Genomic DNA, 18,239 nt, shown 5'->3' on the forward strand with positions numbered 1-18,239 from the left:
AGTCAAAAGTAGTTAACTGGCACCCATGGAGTCTCCCAAAAAAAAGCTCTTTTAAAATTAGTGCATTTTTTATGTATGTAATTATCATTACATACATGCATCATTGTATGTAATGTAATTATCATTACAGCCGTTGTTCACGTAGCTTCACACCTGGAACTCAAGGGTGTTTAATGCCCACTTGCAGAGTTGCTCATGTTTTTTGTTTACTTTTTTTTTTCTTTTTATTTTATTCCTGATTTCCTGGGGAGATTAAATCTACTCTCCTTCTTTTTGTGTCCTATAAATTGTTCCTTTTGATTAATATAATTTTTTTTGGGGGGAAAAAAAACCAAAAAATCCAAAGTTTGTTCTTTCCAATCCCCTTCCAATTCAGTCTTAAAGAGCAGGGCTAAGGCTGTGTTTTCATGACTTCTAGGAGGCCAAGATAGYAATTTCTTGCTCCTGAATTGGGCAGTGGAGAAGGATTGATGCTTCTCCTCAAGGTCCCTATTTCTCTGCTAACTCACTGCCTTTCTAAGCAAACTGTTGTGATCGTCTAATCTGCTTGGAGTAAATTGACTAAAAGAAAAAAAATTCCTTCAAAACATAGTTTTCTGCCAGTTCAGTGAGTTAAGTACTTTCAGTAATTTGTCTGGTGAATGCTGGAGTTGCTCCAAAGAAGGGAAGATCGTGCTGCTGGGAGCGGGGAGAGATGTGGGAAAGCAGGAAGAAGTGCAGAGGAATGAGAGGGCAAATGGACCTTGCAGTACCACTGCATATGGTGTTACACACTGGAGCTGCTCCTTGAATGGCTAAGCTTCTTATTTATTCATTTTTCAGAAAAGTTTTAGGTAGAAATAGGTGGGGTTTTATTGTTTATTTGATGTGGGACACAAGAATGATGCTGCCTTTGTAGTAGGTTATTATCAACTCAGCAACAGCAAACACCTACAATGCAGAATGATTTTTCCACATTTGGAACTTCTCCATTGTTGCGTAGTTTGCTTTAAGATCTGCTTTATGGCAGATTCTTTTTTAAGAACTTGAAGGATGACCTTTAGTATTTATTGCCTGGTAAGCAGGGGAAATTACAATTTGAAAGATACAATGCTGGTAAAATTGTCTTTGTAAATATCTTCTGCAGAATTTAGTAGACATGCTGAGTAAGGTATTATAGCTAGGCAGTTTCAGGCTTCAAAAGAAAGTGGAAATTATGGGAATAGATTTTTGGKTTTTTTATGGTGTTTTGGATTGAAACCATGCTAAATGTTATGAGATAATTTTGTGAGAATAGTCTGAGAATTTATATCAAAGTCTAGTAAAATCTATGGTTCTTCAAACTTTTCCCTTCTAGCACTTYATCTTTGAGATTGTAACTGTTCAGAGCTCTGCTATGTCTGTAACAGTAGACATCTTCCTGTTTTTCTGCCTTTGTTTAACAGACTCTCACAACAGACTATTTATAATGCCTAATATATATRTAGTGTATTTAATAGAATATTTCTTTATTTTTTTCTTTTTTTTTCCTTCATTAATGGCTAAATTGTAAACTGCTGCTTAATTTTCTGGCTTTCATTTGCAGTGCACATGGATTTTTTAATAATACAAACTCACAGAAACTAGTTTCTGTTCTGGTTTCTCTGAATTCAAGAACCATGTAGCTTTTTTTTTGTTTGTTTATGCATTTACTGGAATTTCTGTTTGACCACATCACTTCTTTGCAGCAGTAATAAACCATAAACTTTAACTGAATGGTACTCAACCTTTTTAGTATTTTGAAGTTTTCCTAACATAAATGTACTGGAAAGTATTTTTGTTTTAAAAGCTCTATTTTTCAGATGATTCTGCTAGCTAAGCCTCTCTTGTTTTCCTCCTTAAATCTTCTTCCTCAACTTTATCTTTTTTTGTGTCCCAGAATAGAAATTTGCAGTGCTGGAATCTTGGGTGGAGTCAGAGGCCGCTTTGTCAACCCTTTGTATCCAACTGCTTTGACTTAGTTAATTGTCTGTAGTTCTTAGTTTTACTAATTGGCTTTAGCAGCCAGGTGACAGCTTTTTAAAAATTTATAATTTAACTATTATTTATGTAATGGCACATAAAAATTAAAGCAAAAAGTTATTTACTAACTGCATTATGTTAAAAATTTGTACTTCAGGAAATTGATAAATAATATTGTAGAGAATGGCAATTAAAGRAGATGGCAATGAAACAGATCTCTAGAAAAGTCTTGCTTATTTTGCTAGGCCTAACACTTCTGAGGGGTGTTAAAATGTGTTTGATTTGTTTTCTTTGGCTTGCACTTCATGGATTGTGGCGTGATAATGCCAAGAACATTTTCTCTAGAAATTTTAATGTGCCTTCAGAAAACCATCGTTTTCGAATGCACTTGGTAATATACAAATGTAACTGCATTGCATGAAAAATAGATAAACTGAAGCTAAAATAATATGATTAACAAGCAGGCTAAAAGTTGATGATGACTTTTCAGACTGCCTGCTAATGAGTCTGAATAAAGAATTTGTGCCCTAGTTTGGAATAATCATGATGAGACTGTAGGTATCGGTAGGTTATGTTGTTTGCAAATAGTGTGATTAATGCAAATAAAAGATGTTTTTCTCTATATATTAAATAGCGACTCACCTGCACATTCTCTGTTCAGGGACTGACGTTGACTGTTCATGTTCCTTTGCGTGATTTCTGTAGTAATTTCGTTGCAGAGTCACTTGCTTGTGTGCTCAGTTTGAAGCTGTGTTGCAGCATGGTCTGAAGAGGAGCCGAGGATTAGCCCTGACAGCAGCAGCAATCAAACAGGCAGCAGGTTTCTCCAGTAAAAACGAAACAGGTAATTCACTAATCAGAACCACTCCATTTTAAAATGTTGATAGATGTAAGAGCTCAGAGGGTGATTATAAATGSGGCTGAGTCCAACTGGAGGCCTGTGGCCAGTGGTGTTCCTCAGGGTCAGTACTGAGCCCAGTGCTGTTCAACCTATTCATGAATGACCTGGACGAGGGCACAGAGKGCACCCTGAGCAAGTTTGCAGATGATACCAAGCTGGCTGGAGTGGCCAACACTGCAGAGGGCTGTGCTGCGATTCAGCGGGACCTGGACAGGCTGGAGAGGTGCGCAGAGAGGAACCTCCTGAGGTTCAGTAAGGACAAGTGCAGGGTCCTGCACGTGGGGAGAAATAACCCCAGGCACCAGTACAGATTAGGGGTTGACCTGCTGGAGAGCASCTCCATGGAGAAGGACCTGGGAGTCCTGGGTGACAGGAGATTCAACATGAGTCAGCAGTGTGCCCTCGTGGCCAAGAAGGCCAATGGGATCCTGGTTGCATCAGGAGGATGTTGCCAGCAGGGCAGGGAGGGTATCCTGCCCCTCTGCTCGGCTCTGGTGAGGTCGCACTTATGGGGCAGTGGGGGCAGTCCTGGGCTCCTCTGTATAAGAGGGACGTGGAGCTTCTAGAGAGGGTCCAGCGGAGAGCAACAAAGATGATGAAGGGACTGGAGCATCTGTCATATGAAGAGAGACTGAGTGAGTTGGGCCTGTTCAGCTTGGAGAAGAGAARACTGAAAGGGGATCTGATTAACATGTATAAGTTCATGAAGGGGAACGTAGGGAGGAAGGGGCCAAGCTCTTCTCAGTGGTGGCCAGTGACAGGACAAGGGGCAATGGGTATAATTTGAAACTTGGGAAGTTCCATCTCCATGTGAGGAGGAACTTCTTCACTGTGAGGGTGCCAGAGCCCTGGAACAGGCTGCCCAGGGAGGTTGTGGAGGCTTCTCTGGAGAGAAGGAGACTTCTCTTCCAAACCTGCCTGGATGCCACCCTGTGCCATGTGGTCTGGGTGTCCCTGCTGGAGCAGGGGGTTGGCCTGGGTGAGCCCTAGAGGTCTCTTCCAACCTCAACCATTCTGTGATTCTGTGATAAGCAATTGAGATAACTTCTAATGAGAAATGTAAGAAATGAACTAAACTGCAAGCTGTTGTTTACGTAGGTTCTTGAAGTTTTGTTATGTTGTGAAAAGAGTTTTTTGCCTCTTAATCTAGTTTAATTTTCATACCATTTTTTTTCTAGGAATTTTAGTACTTGGAAATCTGCAGTTCCTACAGTGCCACCATGAAAAATACCATGAGCAATTTTATAAACATTGTTTGATTGTGCTGTTTGCTTTTATGCTATTATAGTTTCATTCTGAACTGTGTTTTATTTTGTTCTTTGGTTGCCCTTTCATCACAGCATCAGGCATATTTATACTCTAGCTATTGATGTCATCTTTAAAAACATGACTTAGATTGCTTATGTTGGATAAGTTGCTTTATATTACTTTCTCTGCTTTATTTTTAAGGGATTTCTTTATTTTTTTTCCTGCACTCTCATRACCTTTACATTGCCCTTATTTTCTCATTCAAAATATATGCAGTTGTTCATATCATCCGTCTTGCAATGGCCTCCCAACTTAAACTGGACACATAGTTTATAATAGAGCATTTCTTTGGCCTCAAAATCCCACAGGTGTAGCATGTATCAGAATTGTTTTCATGGTCCTGCAATTACTAATGTATTGTGATCTCTGACTTACCGTGCATGTAGTGGATGTTGCATTAAAACTTAGAGTAGTTTCGTATATATTTTTATATATATTTAATTGCTATATGTTTCTTGCCCTTTGATATGGCGAAATGTTGAGTCTTGTGTGTTGGCTTGTGTCCTGTTCATGTGTCTAAGCCTACGGACTTTGCTTTCTCAGAGAGAAAACRGACTTTTAGAGAAGTTTTTGAGCTTCCTGTGTTCAGCTCCAAACTAAATAATGGGGGGAATGCAACACCTGCACTGGTGCACTTTGGAAGAACAAATAAGGATGATGAGTATATTAATAACAACTAAGGAGTTATTTATAACAGTTACAAAAACTGTTACAGCAATTCAACTTTTACRTGTCCTTTCCCCTTCCTTGTGTGCACAGTATTGGGTACTTCTGTGGCCTCTTTCAGTCTCTGGATAGCTGCCACTCTGCTGTGTTACCTTTTTAATGGTTATGACTTAATTATCTACTATTCTTTTTTCTCAGCTTGCAGCTGAGACTTTTGCTTTGGTGTGGTAAATATTTTACTCTCTTAATCTCTCTGATCTAGGCTGATTGTTCTGCGTTGAATTGGAAGAGATTCTGTATAGCTCTTACAATTTCTCTCCTGTCTGTTGTTAATGTTAAGGATATGTGAAATTTTTGGTTCTGTTTTTTGAAATCTGTTAGTTTTCAAATGTAGGAAGGTATCTCTGCTATTTGGGAACTTACAGCAGTTTAGTTTGGAGCAGTTTATTATTGGATATCTGTAAAGTCCTTTATCTACGGTCTTGTAWATCAGGTTATGTAGAAGAGATCAGGATAGTGATTTATGGTTGGTGAATAGAAGAAGGAAACATTTTTACTACTGGAAGCTTTAAGAGTGAGTGATATGGAAGTTCCTGAATAAGAATGTGGCTTTTTGCAGCAATGAGAATGAACATAATGTCAGAGGAGTTTTTTGATACAAATTACTTGGTGTCACTGTATTTAATTTTCTGAATTTTATCTATAATATATATATTTAAGAACAGTTACAGAGAATCTCCCATTTGGTCACTTTGAGGCAGTTGATTTTTGGAATGATCTGTATTTGTTTCTGTCAYGAAGGGACTTAAAGTATAGAATGCCTATACCCTTTTTCCATTGAACACATTTTGATTGAAAACTGATGATAATCCAAAGTTTGAGGATTTTGAAAATCCTAGATACATGTGCTAGAAATCATCACAGTGCTAGAAAACATGGAGTTTCACTTTAAGCACAAGGGGAAATCTGCTCTATTCCTGTAATATTTTTCACTTCCTTTACCTTTGTTTTGAGTTTTAACAAGACAGAGGAATGAACTTTGCTGGTTCCCAAAATCAAAATCCTTAAATCAGTGTAATCCTCAAGATGCTGCGTTTGTATGAAGAATGTTTTAATTTTAGGTATGCAAACATTTTATTTTTGTAATGTGGATGCAAATAAATAGAAATGGGTAGAACATGATATTTTTCTTCTATATTCTGTGGACCTCTCTGTCCTTTCTGTGGCAATCTGACTAGTGTTCCTTCAGGAAGGCATGACTTCCACTGTCAGCGAGTGAATAAACCTGGAGTGYGGTGAGGGACTGCAGTTACACGCTGATCGCGTGACACTTGCTGGAGCCTAAGATAATGCTGGATTAAACCAAGGATCCTCTGAGTTCAGTCTTCAGTGTGCTAGAGGAGTGTTAAGTCCCTTCAGATGGACAGCTGAGCTGATGACTACATGGAAATTTTCTTTCTCATCTCTTTGTGGTTCCCTTATTCTGCACAGCTTATTGTGTTTTGAAGAGCTAAGGTGTATTCTTGTGTTGTTATCAGACCTGTTTCATGAAAAATTTAGTTAGTGGTTCTAATTTGGTGATATATATTTAGGTCTCTAAAGTAGCTTTTCTGACCTGTATGTGGCTTTCAGCAGATAAGCAAAGACGTATCCCCAAATCACAGAATCATAGAATCATAGAATGCTTGGAAGGGATCTCAGAGGTCATCTAGTCCAACCCCCTGCTCACGCAGGGTCACCTAGRGCACGTGGCACTGGGCTGCGTCCAAGCCGGGTTTGAAGATCTCCAAAGAAGGAGACTCCACAACCTCTCTGGGCAGCCTGTTCCAAATGATCACGYTGCAACAAGAAAAGGCATAACCTGTATGAGAACCGATTCAAAGCCTTGACCGCCTGCGCTCTTATTTAGTGGAGAGAAAAAGAAACATCATAGGCGAAGAGGTGACCTTTTCTTAAGACTTGTAACTACGTTAAAAATTAAGTCTTGCGTGGTAAGCAAGGAAATGTAGAATCAATCTCTTCTAGATATCACTGATCTTTTTTTTTCATGTGTCTCTTGTGAAATTTGATACACTTGAATTTTTTTTGAAGGCGTTCATTAAACTTTCCTAAGGAGCGTGTGCCTTTCTTTCATGAAGGTTGGATGTGTGTTAAATTTTCTGTGAAATGGCTGACGGTCTCAATTCTGTTTTCCCCTCTTTTTCTTCCTTTAAGGCTGTGTGCCTATGCTTGAATCTGTTAATATGTTACTAATTGCATACCTTAACAGCCTTCTCACTGCTTCGGTTATTCGACCATTCTAGTTATGCAAACCCAAAATCACACGAAACCTAGCTGAGATCTGTAGTAGTCAACAGCATATTTAAATGGAAAGTTATAAGCAGATGGTAAATAGTTCATCTTGTTCCGTGTTATATCCGATCGCCTTTCTGTTTTTTGAAATTACATAATGGATGCACACCCGGGGCCCTAACTTCTCAAGTCTTAAGCACTGTGTTGATTTTGAAATAAGACCAGGTGAAACTTGTAAAATAAAGTTCAATAGAAAAAAAGTAATAGTGCTGAGGTTCTGTTTATTTGTTTATTTTTCCCCAGAACCAGTATTTTGGTATTATGTAAAAGAAGTTCTGAATAAACATGAATTGCAGCGCTTCTATTCTCTGAAGGCAATTACTACAGATATTGGTCGAGGCCGAGCCTGGCTGCGCTGTGCCTTGAACGAGCATTCACTGGAACGATATGTCCACATGCTGCTTGCAGATAAGAATCGGCTGAGGTTGGTATTTGATGACTTTGTAGTGTAGGAGATGTGCAAGTACAGAGAAAGTTTTGAGGGAGAATATGTGCACATCTGGGACAAAACACACATGAATCAGTAGAAGCTATTTAATTTCCCACTTACAAATTCAATGTCATTAATATTATTATTTACTGACTTGCATTCAAATTCCTAGCTGACTTGGATTAAGGTAATTAATTTTTTGCTTTTGAATATTGAAATATATTACTATATCAAGTGGGGTTTTTATTGTTTGTTTGTAGCCATGCATTTTAATGTTTTGTAAAATGACTTGAAAATGGCTTGATAATTAGGGTCAAGTGCAGTCATCTGAAATTATGGAGACAGAAGTAATTGTGACCATYATTGTAACGTGGCCCTCATTGCCTACAATGACTTCTTTCTCTGTAGAAAGATGGAGTGTGCGCAACTGGAGAGAAGTTGCTACTTGAGTAATTCTCGTGTATTTTTTCACTTATATAAATAAACAAAAATTTCTTTAACCTTTGCTATTTTAGCTTGCATGACAAAACTATTCAGACTTTCTACATACTGCAGGACTTCAGAATTATATCCATTGGTGTCCTAAAGCTTATTTTCATTTGAAGTGGAATAGGTATTGATATAGGCTGTATATTTTAAGTGTTTACCTTTCAATTTATAGTGTCTTCTATGAAGACTGGTCTTTTATGATGGATGAAGAACGTTCTAGTATGATTCCTACAATGGCAGCTGGTAGGACTAACTTGAATTTTGCTACTGTCCTGGGAAAACTATTTTGAGATTTTTTTCTGTTGTTGCTCACGGAAAAAAACTATTTAAATGCACTGTTAGCTTATGTAGACCGCGTGCATTACATGTCAGGTATTGGAGGGTATGCAGTCTAGGGGGTTATACCACTTAATGTTCTGAATTGGTGTACTGTCAAAATACAGGATCTTGCCTGTCCACTGCTGCTGAGAAGTCTTTTGCAAATAAAAGCAAACTCTTCATGAGTCAGGGTGAAGTCTTCATTTTTTGAACTATGTCTATTTAATACAGTTGCTTCTCACAAGAAAAGAACATATAAAGTAAATATGTGGGAGAATTGAGAGTCAGGAATAGTAATAGATGACTTTTTTGGAGTGTGACCATAGAAGTGCTGCTGTGTTGCTGTTTACACCTGGGGTTCTTGGATACATGGTTTGTTATGAAGACAGAATTCCTCCCTCCCTCGTTTTTTTTAAATATGATTTAAGAACTGACAATTTAAAAAGCGCTTTATAAGGTATAAGAACTGACAAAGTTGAAGTGAAATGGATTTAAGTATCAGGTTATAAATAAACCAGTTGGCAGTCCTTATTGCATATTTAATGTTAGTCAGCTGTACAGGCATCAAAGAAAATTCAGAACTGATCGCATCAGTTTGAAATACTCTCTAACAAAGAGTGGATGGTACATGAAAGAATAAAATTCATTCGTTAATTTCATTCTTAAAATACAGAGAATTGTGGGGAAAATGTTTTTACGTGTCATATATCTCTATTGTATCTTTAAGCTCTATCCATGTACCTTTTTTTTGAAGTATATATTGGGTTTTTCGGTCTACTCTTTTTCCTTTCTTTTGTCTGAAAGGTCTGAACTCCATCCTTTTTGCAATCAACATTGATAATAAGGATTTAAATGGTCAGAGCAAATGTATACCCACAGTATCTGATCTGCTCAAGGAATCGACGCAAAATGTCACCTCGTTATTGAAGGAATCCACTCAAGGTGTCAGCAGCCTTCTCAGGGAGATAACTGCCTCGTCTGCTGTCTCCATCCTTATCAAACCTGAGCAAGATACTGACCCACTTCCTGTTTTGTCAAGGAGCGTGAATGCTGGTAAGTGTTCTTGCAGTGTGAATGTCGTTCAGAACATTGTAAAGTCTTCAAATGTGTTTAAATCCTTTTCTGATTAAAAACAAATTTAATATACTATTACACAGAGAGGAAAAAAAACCCCTTAAAAATACATGTGAAGCACTTGAACGGGAGATAAAAATAAGCTTTTTGGAAATACAGGTCTGAATAATGGATAATAAATGTGTATTATAACTTCTCTGTAAGGTGTTTGACTTGTCAAGACAGATTCTAGTTCATAACATTATGCCCTGCAAACCCTGATGTGCTGATTTGTCATAACCAACATGCTCACATTTGGCMCTTGGCTACACTATCATGTATCTTTTGCTATATATCAGATTGAAAGATAGATTGCAAGTAAGATTGTAGATTTGTAATACTGGGATTTCTGTATCCTTTGAATTAAAAATCTAGATTTTTCCATAAGGTTCTGAAGTTTAAGTTGATTTAATTATGACACAAAGGGAAAAGGGAATGGGAGAGATGGAAATTGAAGGAATAGATGAAATCTGCTTTTGCCCTTGGCCTTTAAAGAGATCTGTTTTCTTAAAGCAAAGTCCTTCTAAGGCAAACTGGAAACCATACCTTCATTGCTTAGGGCTTTAAACAACACTAAAATAATACTTGAATTCAGATAACATTGTTTAGAGTGGGCTGTTATTCCAAAATCCCTGCTATCACAGGATAGATGTACTGTAGTTGGAAAGGATTTCATCATATCTCAAGACTGAGAACTAATTAGCAGAAGGACTAAGCAAGTCATTTTATTTTATTTTATTTTATTTTATTTTATTTTATTTTATTTTATTTTATTTTATTTTATTTTATTTTATTTTATTTTATTTTATTTTATTTTNATTTTATTTTATTTTATTTTATTTTATTTTATTTTATTTTATTTTATTTTATTTTATTTTATTTTATTTTATTTTATTTTATTTTATTTTATTTTTTATTTTAGTTTTTATTCTCCTTCCTAAAACAATCTGTTCTCTTTTCAGAGTACAAACAAAACTACCTCTGGCTGCTTGCAAAGCAGAAGTGTTTCATATTGTGGGTGTGTTCTTCAATAAATACCAGCTGTAGCCCATAAGATACGGTGCCTGGAAGGCTGACCTTTTAGAATTTGTGTTTTAGAACATTGTTTAAGCCCCCCTTCCCCCCAATATAATGTCAAAAATGCACTTCCAAATTATCTTTTCATAATCTGAATTATGTAAGCCATATTAAATAAAAGCTTTAAATATTTAAAGGTTCATGTCAATAAAAAAGTGATTAAAATGCCTTGTGGTTTTGAGTGTCTTTCCTTTTGTTTCTCATCTTATTTTCTGGTCTTTTTGACGTTTTAACCSCTTGTTTTCTGAAATAACTAAAATGTCCAAGAATTTTCTGATCCAAAAAACTTGATAAACTTTCATTAAGCTGTGATTTGAAACAAACAAAAAACTTTTCTAGTCACTGTTTTCATGTTTTGGGTGTCTTTTCAGCAATGCATTGTTAGTTTTATCTAATCATTGTCTGAAAATCATAACTGTTCACCTTTGCTTCATAAATATAAGTTATTTATAAGTTCTTTCAGGAAAAAATATTAAGCATATTGTTCTCTCTCTCTCTCTCTCTCTCTCTCTCTNCCTTTTTTTTTTTTAAATGGACACCTTTCTGTTGCTACCAGATTTAAAATCAAAAAAAGATCGAAAAAAGAAGAAGAGAGTGACAAATATTATCTCRTTTGATGAAGAGGAAGATGAACAAAACTTTGGGGATACCATAAAGACTCTGGCCACAGGAGAAAGTTCAGAGGAGAATTCAGACGTGTCTTCTGTTTTTGTGTTACCCTCCTCCGAAAGTAGTCTTGGAAAAAGTCTGAATGGGAATAAAAGCAACCACTTGTGGAAAAGCAATTCAGTGTTTATGAATGGAGAGTACGAATACCAGAAACTAGACGTAAAGAGCATTGATGATGAGGATATAGATGAAAATGAAGATGAGCTGTATGGAAAAACATTAGGAAATAAAGGCACAGAAGGTGAAATTGAAGTTTCTGAAAAGTAAGTCATTTTAGTGAAAGAGCCAGTAGTAAAGTCTTTTTTTTGTGCCTTTGCTGTAGTTTTATTTATTTATTTTGTGGGTACTGGCAAGTTCATTTAGCTTTAAAAAAAAAAAAAAAAAAAAAAAGTCTGAACCACCTGGCCTAGTGTGGTCACAGTAGCTTGTTTCCAAATTCTGCTGAAAACCTCAATGTCTGAACCAAGAAACCAGCAGGCAGATTGAAATGCAGAGTGGTGGTTTTGTTTGTTTGTTTTCTCCTCTCTCTTGCAGCAGTAGCCAGAAAGAAATAAAAGTTTTGGAAAAAGTAATGTTGTCTAGGAAAAAAACGTATTTTTTTTTCCTTTACTCTAGGTCTCATGAAAATAGTGCCTGCAGTTCTCAGCTATGCAGCTGGACTCCTCTACAGGTCCTGAATGATGACTCGGATGTTCTATTTCCTGTCAGTGCTGTTGGCTCTTACTCGCAGGCTGGTAGGTATWTTAGTCCTACCTGATTTCAGCAAGCTTTGCAACGGGATTTCTAGCATGAGGTAGTGGTAAGAAATACAGAATTGCAAGAATTTGAACATTTTGGAATAGGCAGTGAGTTAAATAGAATTTATCATGGACCCAGATCAAAGTTCTCCGTTTGAGTAGCCTTGTGCTTAGCTCATCTTTAAACTATGTATTTGAAGAGGATTTCTTGATGTCAGAGTAGAATTTTATATCCAATTTGTAGACACCATTAGGTTGGAAGAAGCTGCGAGTGTGTTAGAGAATTTGAACTCAATCTTGGCAGATGGGAGAAATAGTAATAAACATTGGATGCAGTTCAGTAGAAACCATTATTTGCTTAGATACAAGATGAGGAGCAACTGGCTAGGAAATATCCATCAGAAAAGCATATGAGAAGTAGTGGTTCCCAGGGTGGTAGCGAGTCAGCAGAAAGCGCAGTCTGTACCGAGAAGCCTGGATGAAAGTGTCCCTTGTGAGGCTGAGCTCCCTTGGCCCTGGACTCTTCAGGGTGCTGCTGGCCAGGGCTGACGTGGACCCTTGGAGAGGTCCCTGCAGGAAGCCATGAGCAGAACCCGAGGCAGRAAAACAAGATCCACGAAGAATAGCCAAAGGGAGAGCCTTGAGAAAGGCAGAGAGGATAGTGGCTTTCCTGTAGGCGAAAAGCAGCTGGGGGACTTTTTGTACAGTCAGGTTTCACAGGAGCTGGTGAGGTTAGACAGGACCTGCTGTTTTCKTTTTACTGCATAAAATCTGCCAGTGGTGTCATCTTGACCCCCAGTATGCGTATGCGGTACAACAAGCTAGCAGAGATCCAACTTAGTGTTGTGCAGCTTTTGATGGATTCAGTTTGGTGTCTACCAGCTTTAGCTGAATACTGAAAGGTGTTTATTAATTCTTCCTTTGAGCATTTTTCCAGTATCTGTATCTCTGTTAAAGCAAAAAAATTCTCTCTCAGAACTGGAACAAAAAATTCTCCCCCAAAACTGGCTCTGGAAAAGGTTTGCTTGTATCTTGAGGAGTATTAATTGTATACATTTGGGGACATAACTGGAAGCGTCTGCTAAAACTTACTGTTATTACTGTCCATTAAATTGGTGAAATCCAAGACATAAGAGTTGGAATAATGAATACGGGAGCAGAGAGTTAATATTTTTCTAGTTGTTTATAATCTGCTTATAAAAAACCTTAGATAGGTGTTCTTATTACAATGACCACTTAAAAACCTCTCAGCAACATTTGACTAATTTAATGGTAAAAATATCTTCTGTATTTTTGAGTGTACAATAGACATTCAATGGACCCTTAATTGAAGGGCTGTGAAAAAAATGTAATTCATTTTTTAAAATTCCATAGTTAAAGAGATTAAAAATAACATGTCCCACACAGTAATGTAATACTGCCCTCTGCTGTATTTTTGTGTATTGTCTATGTTAAGAAGTGCCAATATTTCAGAAAAAAAGACATTTGTTTATTTTCTGGCATAGTACATGTGAACTTGTTCTCTTAAAGGAGTGTGTCCAGACACAAATGGGACATACACCATAGATTTATAAATATTCATGCATTACTATAAATAGAAAACCTGGAGGGCAGGCACATGTTCCTGTTTAGACTGAGGAGAAAAGAAATTAAGAGCCTGCAGTTGAATTAGGGACTTAGTAGCCACTCAGTGCACAAGCTCAGGACCAGGAGGACTCAATCTATCGCTACAGTTAAAATTCAGAAGACTAATTTAAGATTTTGTCCTGGAAACAAGTTACCAGCAGAGCCAACAGTAAATGTTCCATGTACAACCTCTTGCTAAGGGGAAGGCAGAGTGTCTTTGTTCACAGGAAGCTGAACTTTTGCCTCTGGTCTGAACAAGGCAAAGATATAAACGAGTGCTGAGAATTAGTCTTTGCTGCCACTCTGGCTGATGTGTGCAGACCGAGCACTATGGCATTGGCACTACATGTCTATTACTGTGATAATTCAACTCTTTCTAAGTTAATGCACAGGTGGATAATGATTTCTAGTTCTGGTGTATGGATTTATTTAAAAATAGAAGTACTGCTTAGTCCAATAATAGACACTTAGGTAAAGAGTACTTTTTTTTTTTTCCTTTAAATCATTTGGTTTATGTGGCAGTGGATCTAACATCCCAGCTAATCACTTGTAAACTTCTCTTAGTGTATTGTGAAGCTAGAGTCATTAAGCTTTTAGATTAAGAAAAATAATAATTTGTTGCCTACTGATGATTTCAGCGGTTTTTCTCCAGTTCTTGTGTTATAGGGTTACAAATTAAAGAATAATAGTGCACTTTTTATTTATTGCATCAGTAGTTTCTCTATCCATGGCCATTGACTCTTCCAAAGTAAAAAGTCTTAGCTCCTTGGTTGCTCCTTGCCTGCAACCTTGTTCTGTTAGTCCTGGTTGCCCTTCATTGTGTCTGTTCAAGCTTTGCTCCGTAACTTGTGAGACTGGGGTGTTCCACACTGTGAAGCAGATTTGCACAGCAGCGTTGTGGCYGCGTGGCCTCCGGGCAGCTTTGGGCAGCGCTGTGCTGTAAGTGACCCTTCATTTGGGAGAGTCTTGTTCTGTGTGCTTCGCTTCTCCAGCTGAGCTCTTTGCAGCAGGGTGCCCAGGCTCGTACCCCGGGCTCGTAGCCTTGCCAGCCCTGCTAATTGCTGCTGCAAGCTGCAGTATGTTCATTGAGGGCAGCAGGTAAGTGATACTTGAGCTGGGGGTGAACTGTGAATCCAAAGAGGCTGAACGCGAAGTAGGTTGTCTCTGAATCAACTCATTGAGTTACCTTGTGAGAAAGACGTGAAATGAAACACACAGAAGAAAGCATTGCACACGTAAAATGGTTAGTAACATTTCCAGTGCAGTGTCTATAAAATAGGCAATGACATCCTCAGTGCGGTGCCTCTTCCGCGATGGGGCTGATGTGCTTAAGCACTCGGGTGCCCCGCGTAGCCGCCTGCTCCTCCGCCGCAGAGCCTCGTGTGGCTCCTGTGCGGCCCTCATTGCAGCCACGCCGCGCTGTGTTCCCGTGCGCCGCGGGGACGTTGCCTCCCGTGTGCCGTCACCCTGCCTGGCAGCGCCGCTCCACCTCACCCGCTCTGGAGCGGTGCTGCCGCTGGCCACGGGCAGGCCGTGTGGGAGCGCCGCGGCCCTCCCGCTCCGGGGCGACCCTGGCACTGCTGTGCTGCCCAAGGGAGCCCTCCTACCCCATGCTCACAAGCAACAGCGGCGCTTCCACCATCTCGCTTCTGGTTTTGCCTTTCCATGCTGGCCCTGAGCCTTCTCTACAGGCCTGGCCCCATGGAGATCGGGGTGCGGGTGGTTTTCTCTGTAACCATCGTGCCCCTCAAATGGCAGCGGCAACCTGTAGGGACAGCAGTGCCCACAGATACGACTGTCCTCTCCTTAGGCCCGACAACAACTTAACGAGGCTGAAAGCTGCCTAAAGCAGCTGTGGGCCTGACTTGGGGAGACAGCCTGCGCTAGATGAGTGATAGAAGAGGGAATGTGGATTAGCTTTTTCTGAGGGCAATTCAGCCCAATAACTGAGAAGTTAAACATTATTATGACACTCTTGATGCTAAAACATATTTTGTATGTTCTTATAAAGTATTTAATTTAACCTTTTGCTTTGGTTTATTCAGCTAAATGACAAGACATATACATTTGAAATAGATGGCTCTGTATGCAGTGTTGTATGGCAATATGAACATTTTCAGCTGTAGTCTGTGGCAGAGCTTCTGGGTCGTGTCGTGGCGCATCACGTCTCCGTGTACCTGGAGGTGGGAAAGCTGGAGTGAGCGCTCAGCTGCCCGGAGAGGCGCGCGCGGTGCCGCTGGGAGCCGGCCGGCCTGGGCCCCGCCGCCTGCCAAGCACCGGCCCTCGCGCCCGCGCCTGCCACACTCCCACTCCCCTCAACTCTTTCTTCTACATCTCCTGCTTTTTAAATTCTGTGCTATTTCAGCACATGCTTTTAGGATTGTTTTATAGTAACTTCAGGTCTTGCATAAAGGCATGCCGAAAACATCAGCAAAATGTGTTTAAATGTGTGTATGTGGGGGTGGTTTGATTTTTCTTGATACGGTTACACGCATTTCTATTGTTTCCTTTCTACTGTGCTATTAGCATGACAGGCCCTGTGATGTGTATGTTTTGCTCCTGTGGACCTGTATATGGATGTATATTATCCATGCTTTTGTTGTAACTTATAAAGAAACAGATAAAATATGAGATATTTGGCACACAGAGATAAGGAACCATCCTACTCCCCTGGGAATGCACAGGGGACTGACTAGTACCTTTGTAAGGATTCACCTGGGGTCTAACTACAGGTTCTCTCCCTTCAAGGGGCAAATAGATTTGTCATGAGTTAGAAATGTCATGTTTTTATTAAACTGCTGGGACTTGCAAAAAGAACCTCAATAGGAGGTCTCCTCATAGTTATACAAAGTTGTTTTGATTGTAAAATATCAGTAGATAAATTGTTGGTCTCAATACGTCAATATGTAAACTCAGTTTTGGAGAGAAAACTTGGATTTGATAGGGACAGTAAATATGACAGTTGTAAATAACTACCCTGTTTCTGCTTTTCTCTTGTTTTTTTTTCTTTTAAAATACTGTTAACTGAAGAAAGTTTATGCTGTACGTTTTACTTTAGATAACTTGGAGGATGGAGAGGGCCATGAAAGTGTTCTTGCAGTAGAACTGGTTCAAAGAAGACCTGATCTTCCTTACAGGTACGTGTCAAATACATTTTCTTAAAAGGGAGGTGGGGTGGGGTGCAAAAAACCCTTTAACTACCAGCCTGTTATTACTTATCACAAACACAACTTGTGCACCTAGCAGGGGAAAACAAGCCATGAATCAGGCTCCTCTTATAAGCCTGCATTTTCCTTTTTATATAATTTTCTCATATATTGAACTTAATTTAGTCAAGCAGTCATGTCAACTAATATGCAGACATAGCCTCTAGGTTTTGAAAATAGATTTCATGTTGTTTTTTTTATCATACTCCCTCATGGCTTTTTGATATGAATCTTTTTATGTATATCCTTAGATCAGACACACAACAAATACATTAAAGGATAATTAAATTTAAGTTGGTTGAATATGGGTTGTTTTCTGTGTATAACTACATATTTGAATACACAATGACACTTCTGTTCTAGTTTCTGCAATTCTTAAAGTTTTAGATTTAGGATTTTTTTTTTTTTGCTTACTGATGATATTTTTCCCCCTTTAACTAGAATGGAAGTGAGTCCTCCTGCTCAAGTGAACAATTTAAGCAGTATGTTGCCTTCTGCCACTGTGCCCGAATCAATGACAATTAGTAAGTATTTTCCTGACATATTTAGCCTATTTTCAGAAATAACTTTTCATGTCCTATAGCTTTTTTTACCACTATAAAAATAGATATTAAATAGAAATTAACTATTCCAGCAAGCACACAGCACTTCATTTCTTCGTGTCAGTGTTGGCTGCAATTGGAAATGACTACTCTAAAAGGTTTTTGTAATGCCTAGGAAGGAGGAAAAAAAAAAAAACCCAAAACCCACCAAAAAGACTATGCAAAACGATGTATGTTGTGCTATGTATGCTCAGTCTGAGTTTTTGATAGAGGGAAAAGTCTTCCAAGGATAAACACAGGCTGTCGTCAACAGCAGTCCTATGTTCAGCTGTGTGAAGGATGGACTTGGAAGGGATAAAAGAGCGTTTGGAGTGGGGTTGAGATTAGTAGAGTTATGGGCAGTACACCTATCTCAGTCCTTCCTTCATCGTCACGTGAATTTGCTGGATGAAGAATTTATTCCTAACTGGACTAGCTATTAAGTAGATAAGGCAGTGTGCTTTTAATTGTCTGCCTCTGCATGGAGTTTTGTAACTGAGCTGGTGGATGTGGCTCGAGTCCAATGGCTCCAGGGTGGTGGTGGGACTGTGTGGAGGGGCTCTATGTGTCTCTGTTAATTCCTAAATGGTAACACTGGAAGCGAGAAATAATACAGCCAAGCTTCCTTTGTGAAGTGGATTTATGAAATGATCTAAATGAATGACCAATAAGGTATTTTAATCTCATGGTTCTTTGGCGAAGTTGAGACACCATCTGACTTGCAGTCTTATTATTACACTGTCATGTATCATCAAAATACATCCCTAGTTACTTATGTTAAGGGAG

General features: G+C 38.7%; 1 protein-coding gene across 1 annotated transcript in view; it reads left to right on the plus strand.

Annotated features, from left to right (window-relative positions):
* The window catches only part of SNX29 (sorting nexin 29), a 105,999-nt gene that overhangs the window by 6,059 nt on the left and 81,701 nt on the right, over positions 1 to 18,239 (plus strand). The window contains exons 4-11 of the mRNA XM_026042953.1: positions 2,700 to 2,824; positions 7,451 to 7,631; positions 8,299 to 8,369; positions 9,249 to 9,497; positions 11,191 to 11,566; positions 11,919 to 12,037; positions 16,725 to 16,803; positions 17,314 to 17,396. Of these exons, the coding sequence (XP_025898738.1) occupies positions 2,700 to 2,824; positions 7,451 to 7,631; positions 8,299 to 8,369; positions 9,249 to 9,497; positions 11,191 to 11,566; positions 11,919 to 12,037; positions 16,725 to 16,803; positions 17,314 to 17,396 (1,283 nt within the window). The remainder of the gene's footprint in view (positions 1 to 2,699; positions 2,825 to 7,450; positions 7,632 to 8,298; positions 8,370 to 9,248; positions 9,498 to 11,190; positions 11,567 to 11,918; positions 12,038 to 16,724; positions 16,804 to 17,313; positions 17,397 to 18,239) is intronic.

The sequence above is a fragment of the Nothoprocta perdicaria genome, unplaced genomic scaffold (assembly GCF_003342845.1).
Source record: "Nothoprocta perdicaria isolate Ctin4 unplaced genomic scaffold, notPer1 scaffold_319, whole genome shotgun sequence".
Classification (NCBI taxonomy): Eukaryota; Metazoa; Chordata; class Aves; order Tinamiformes; family Tinamidae; genus Nothoprocta; species Nothoprocta perdicaria.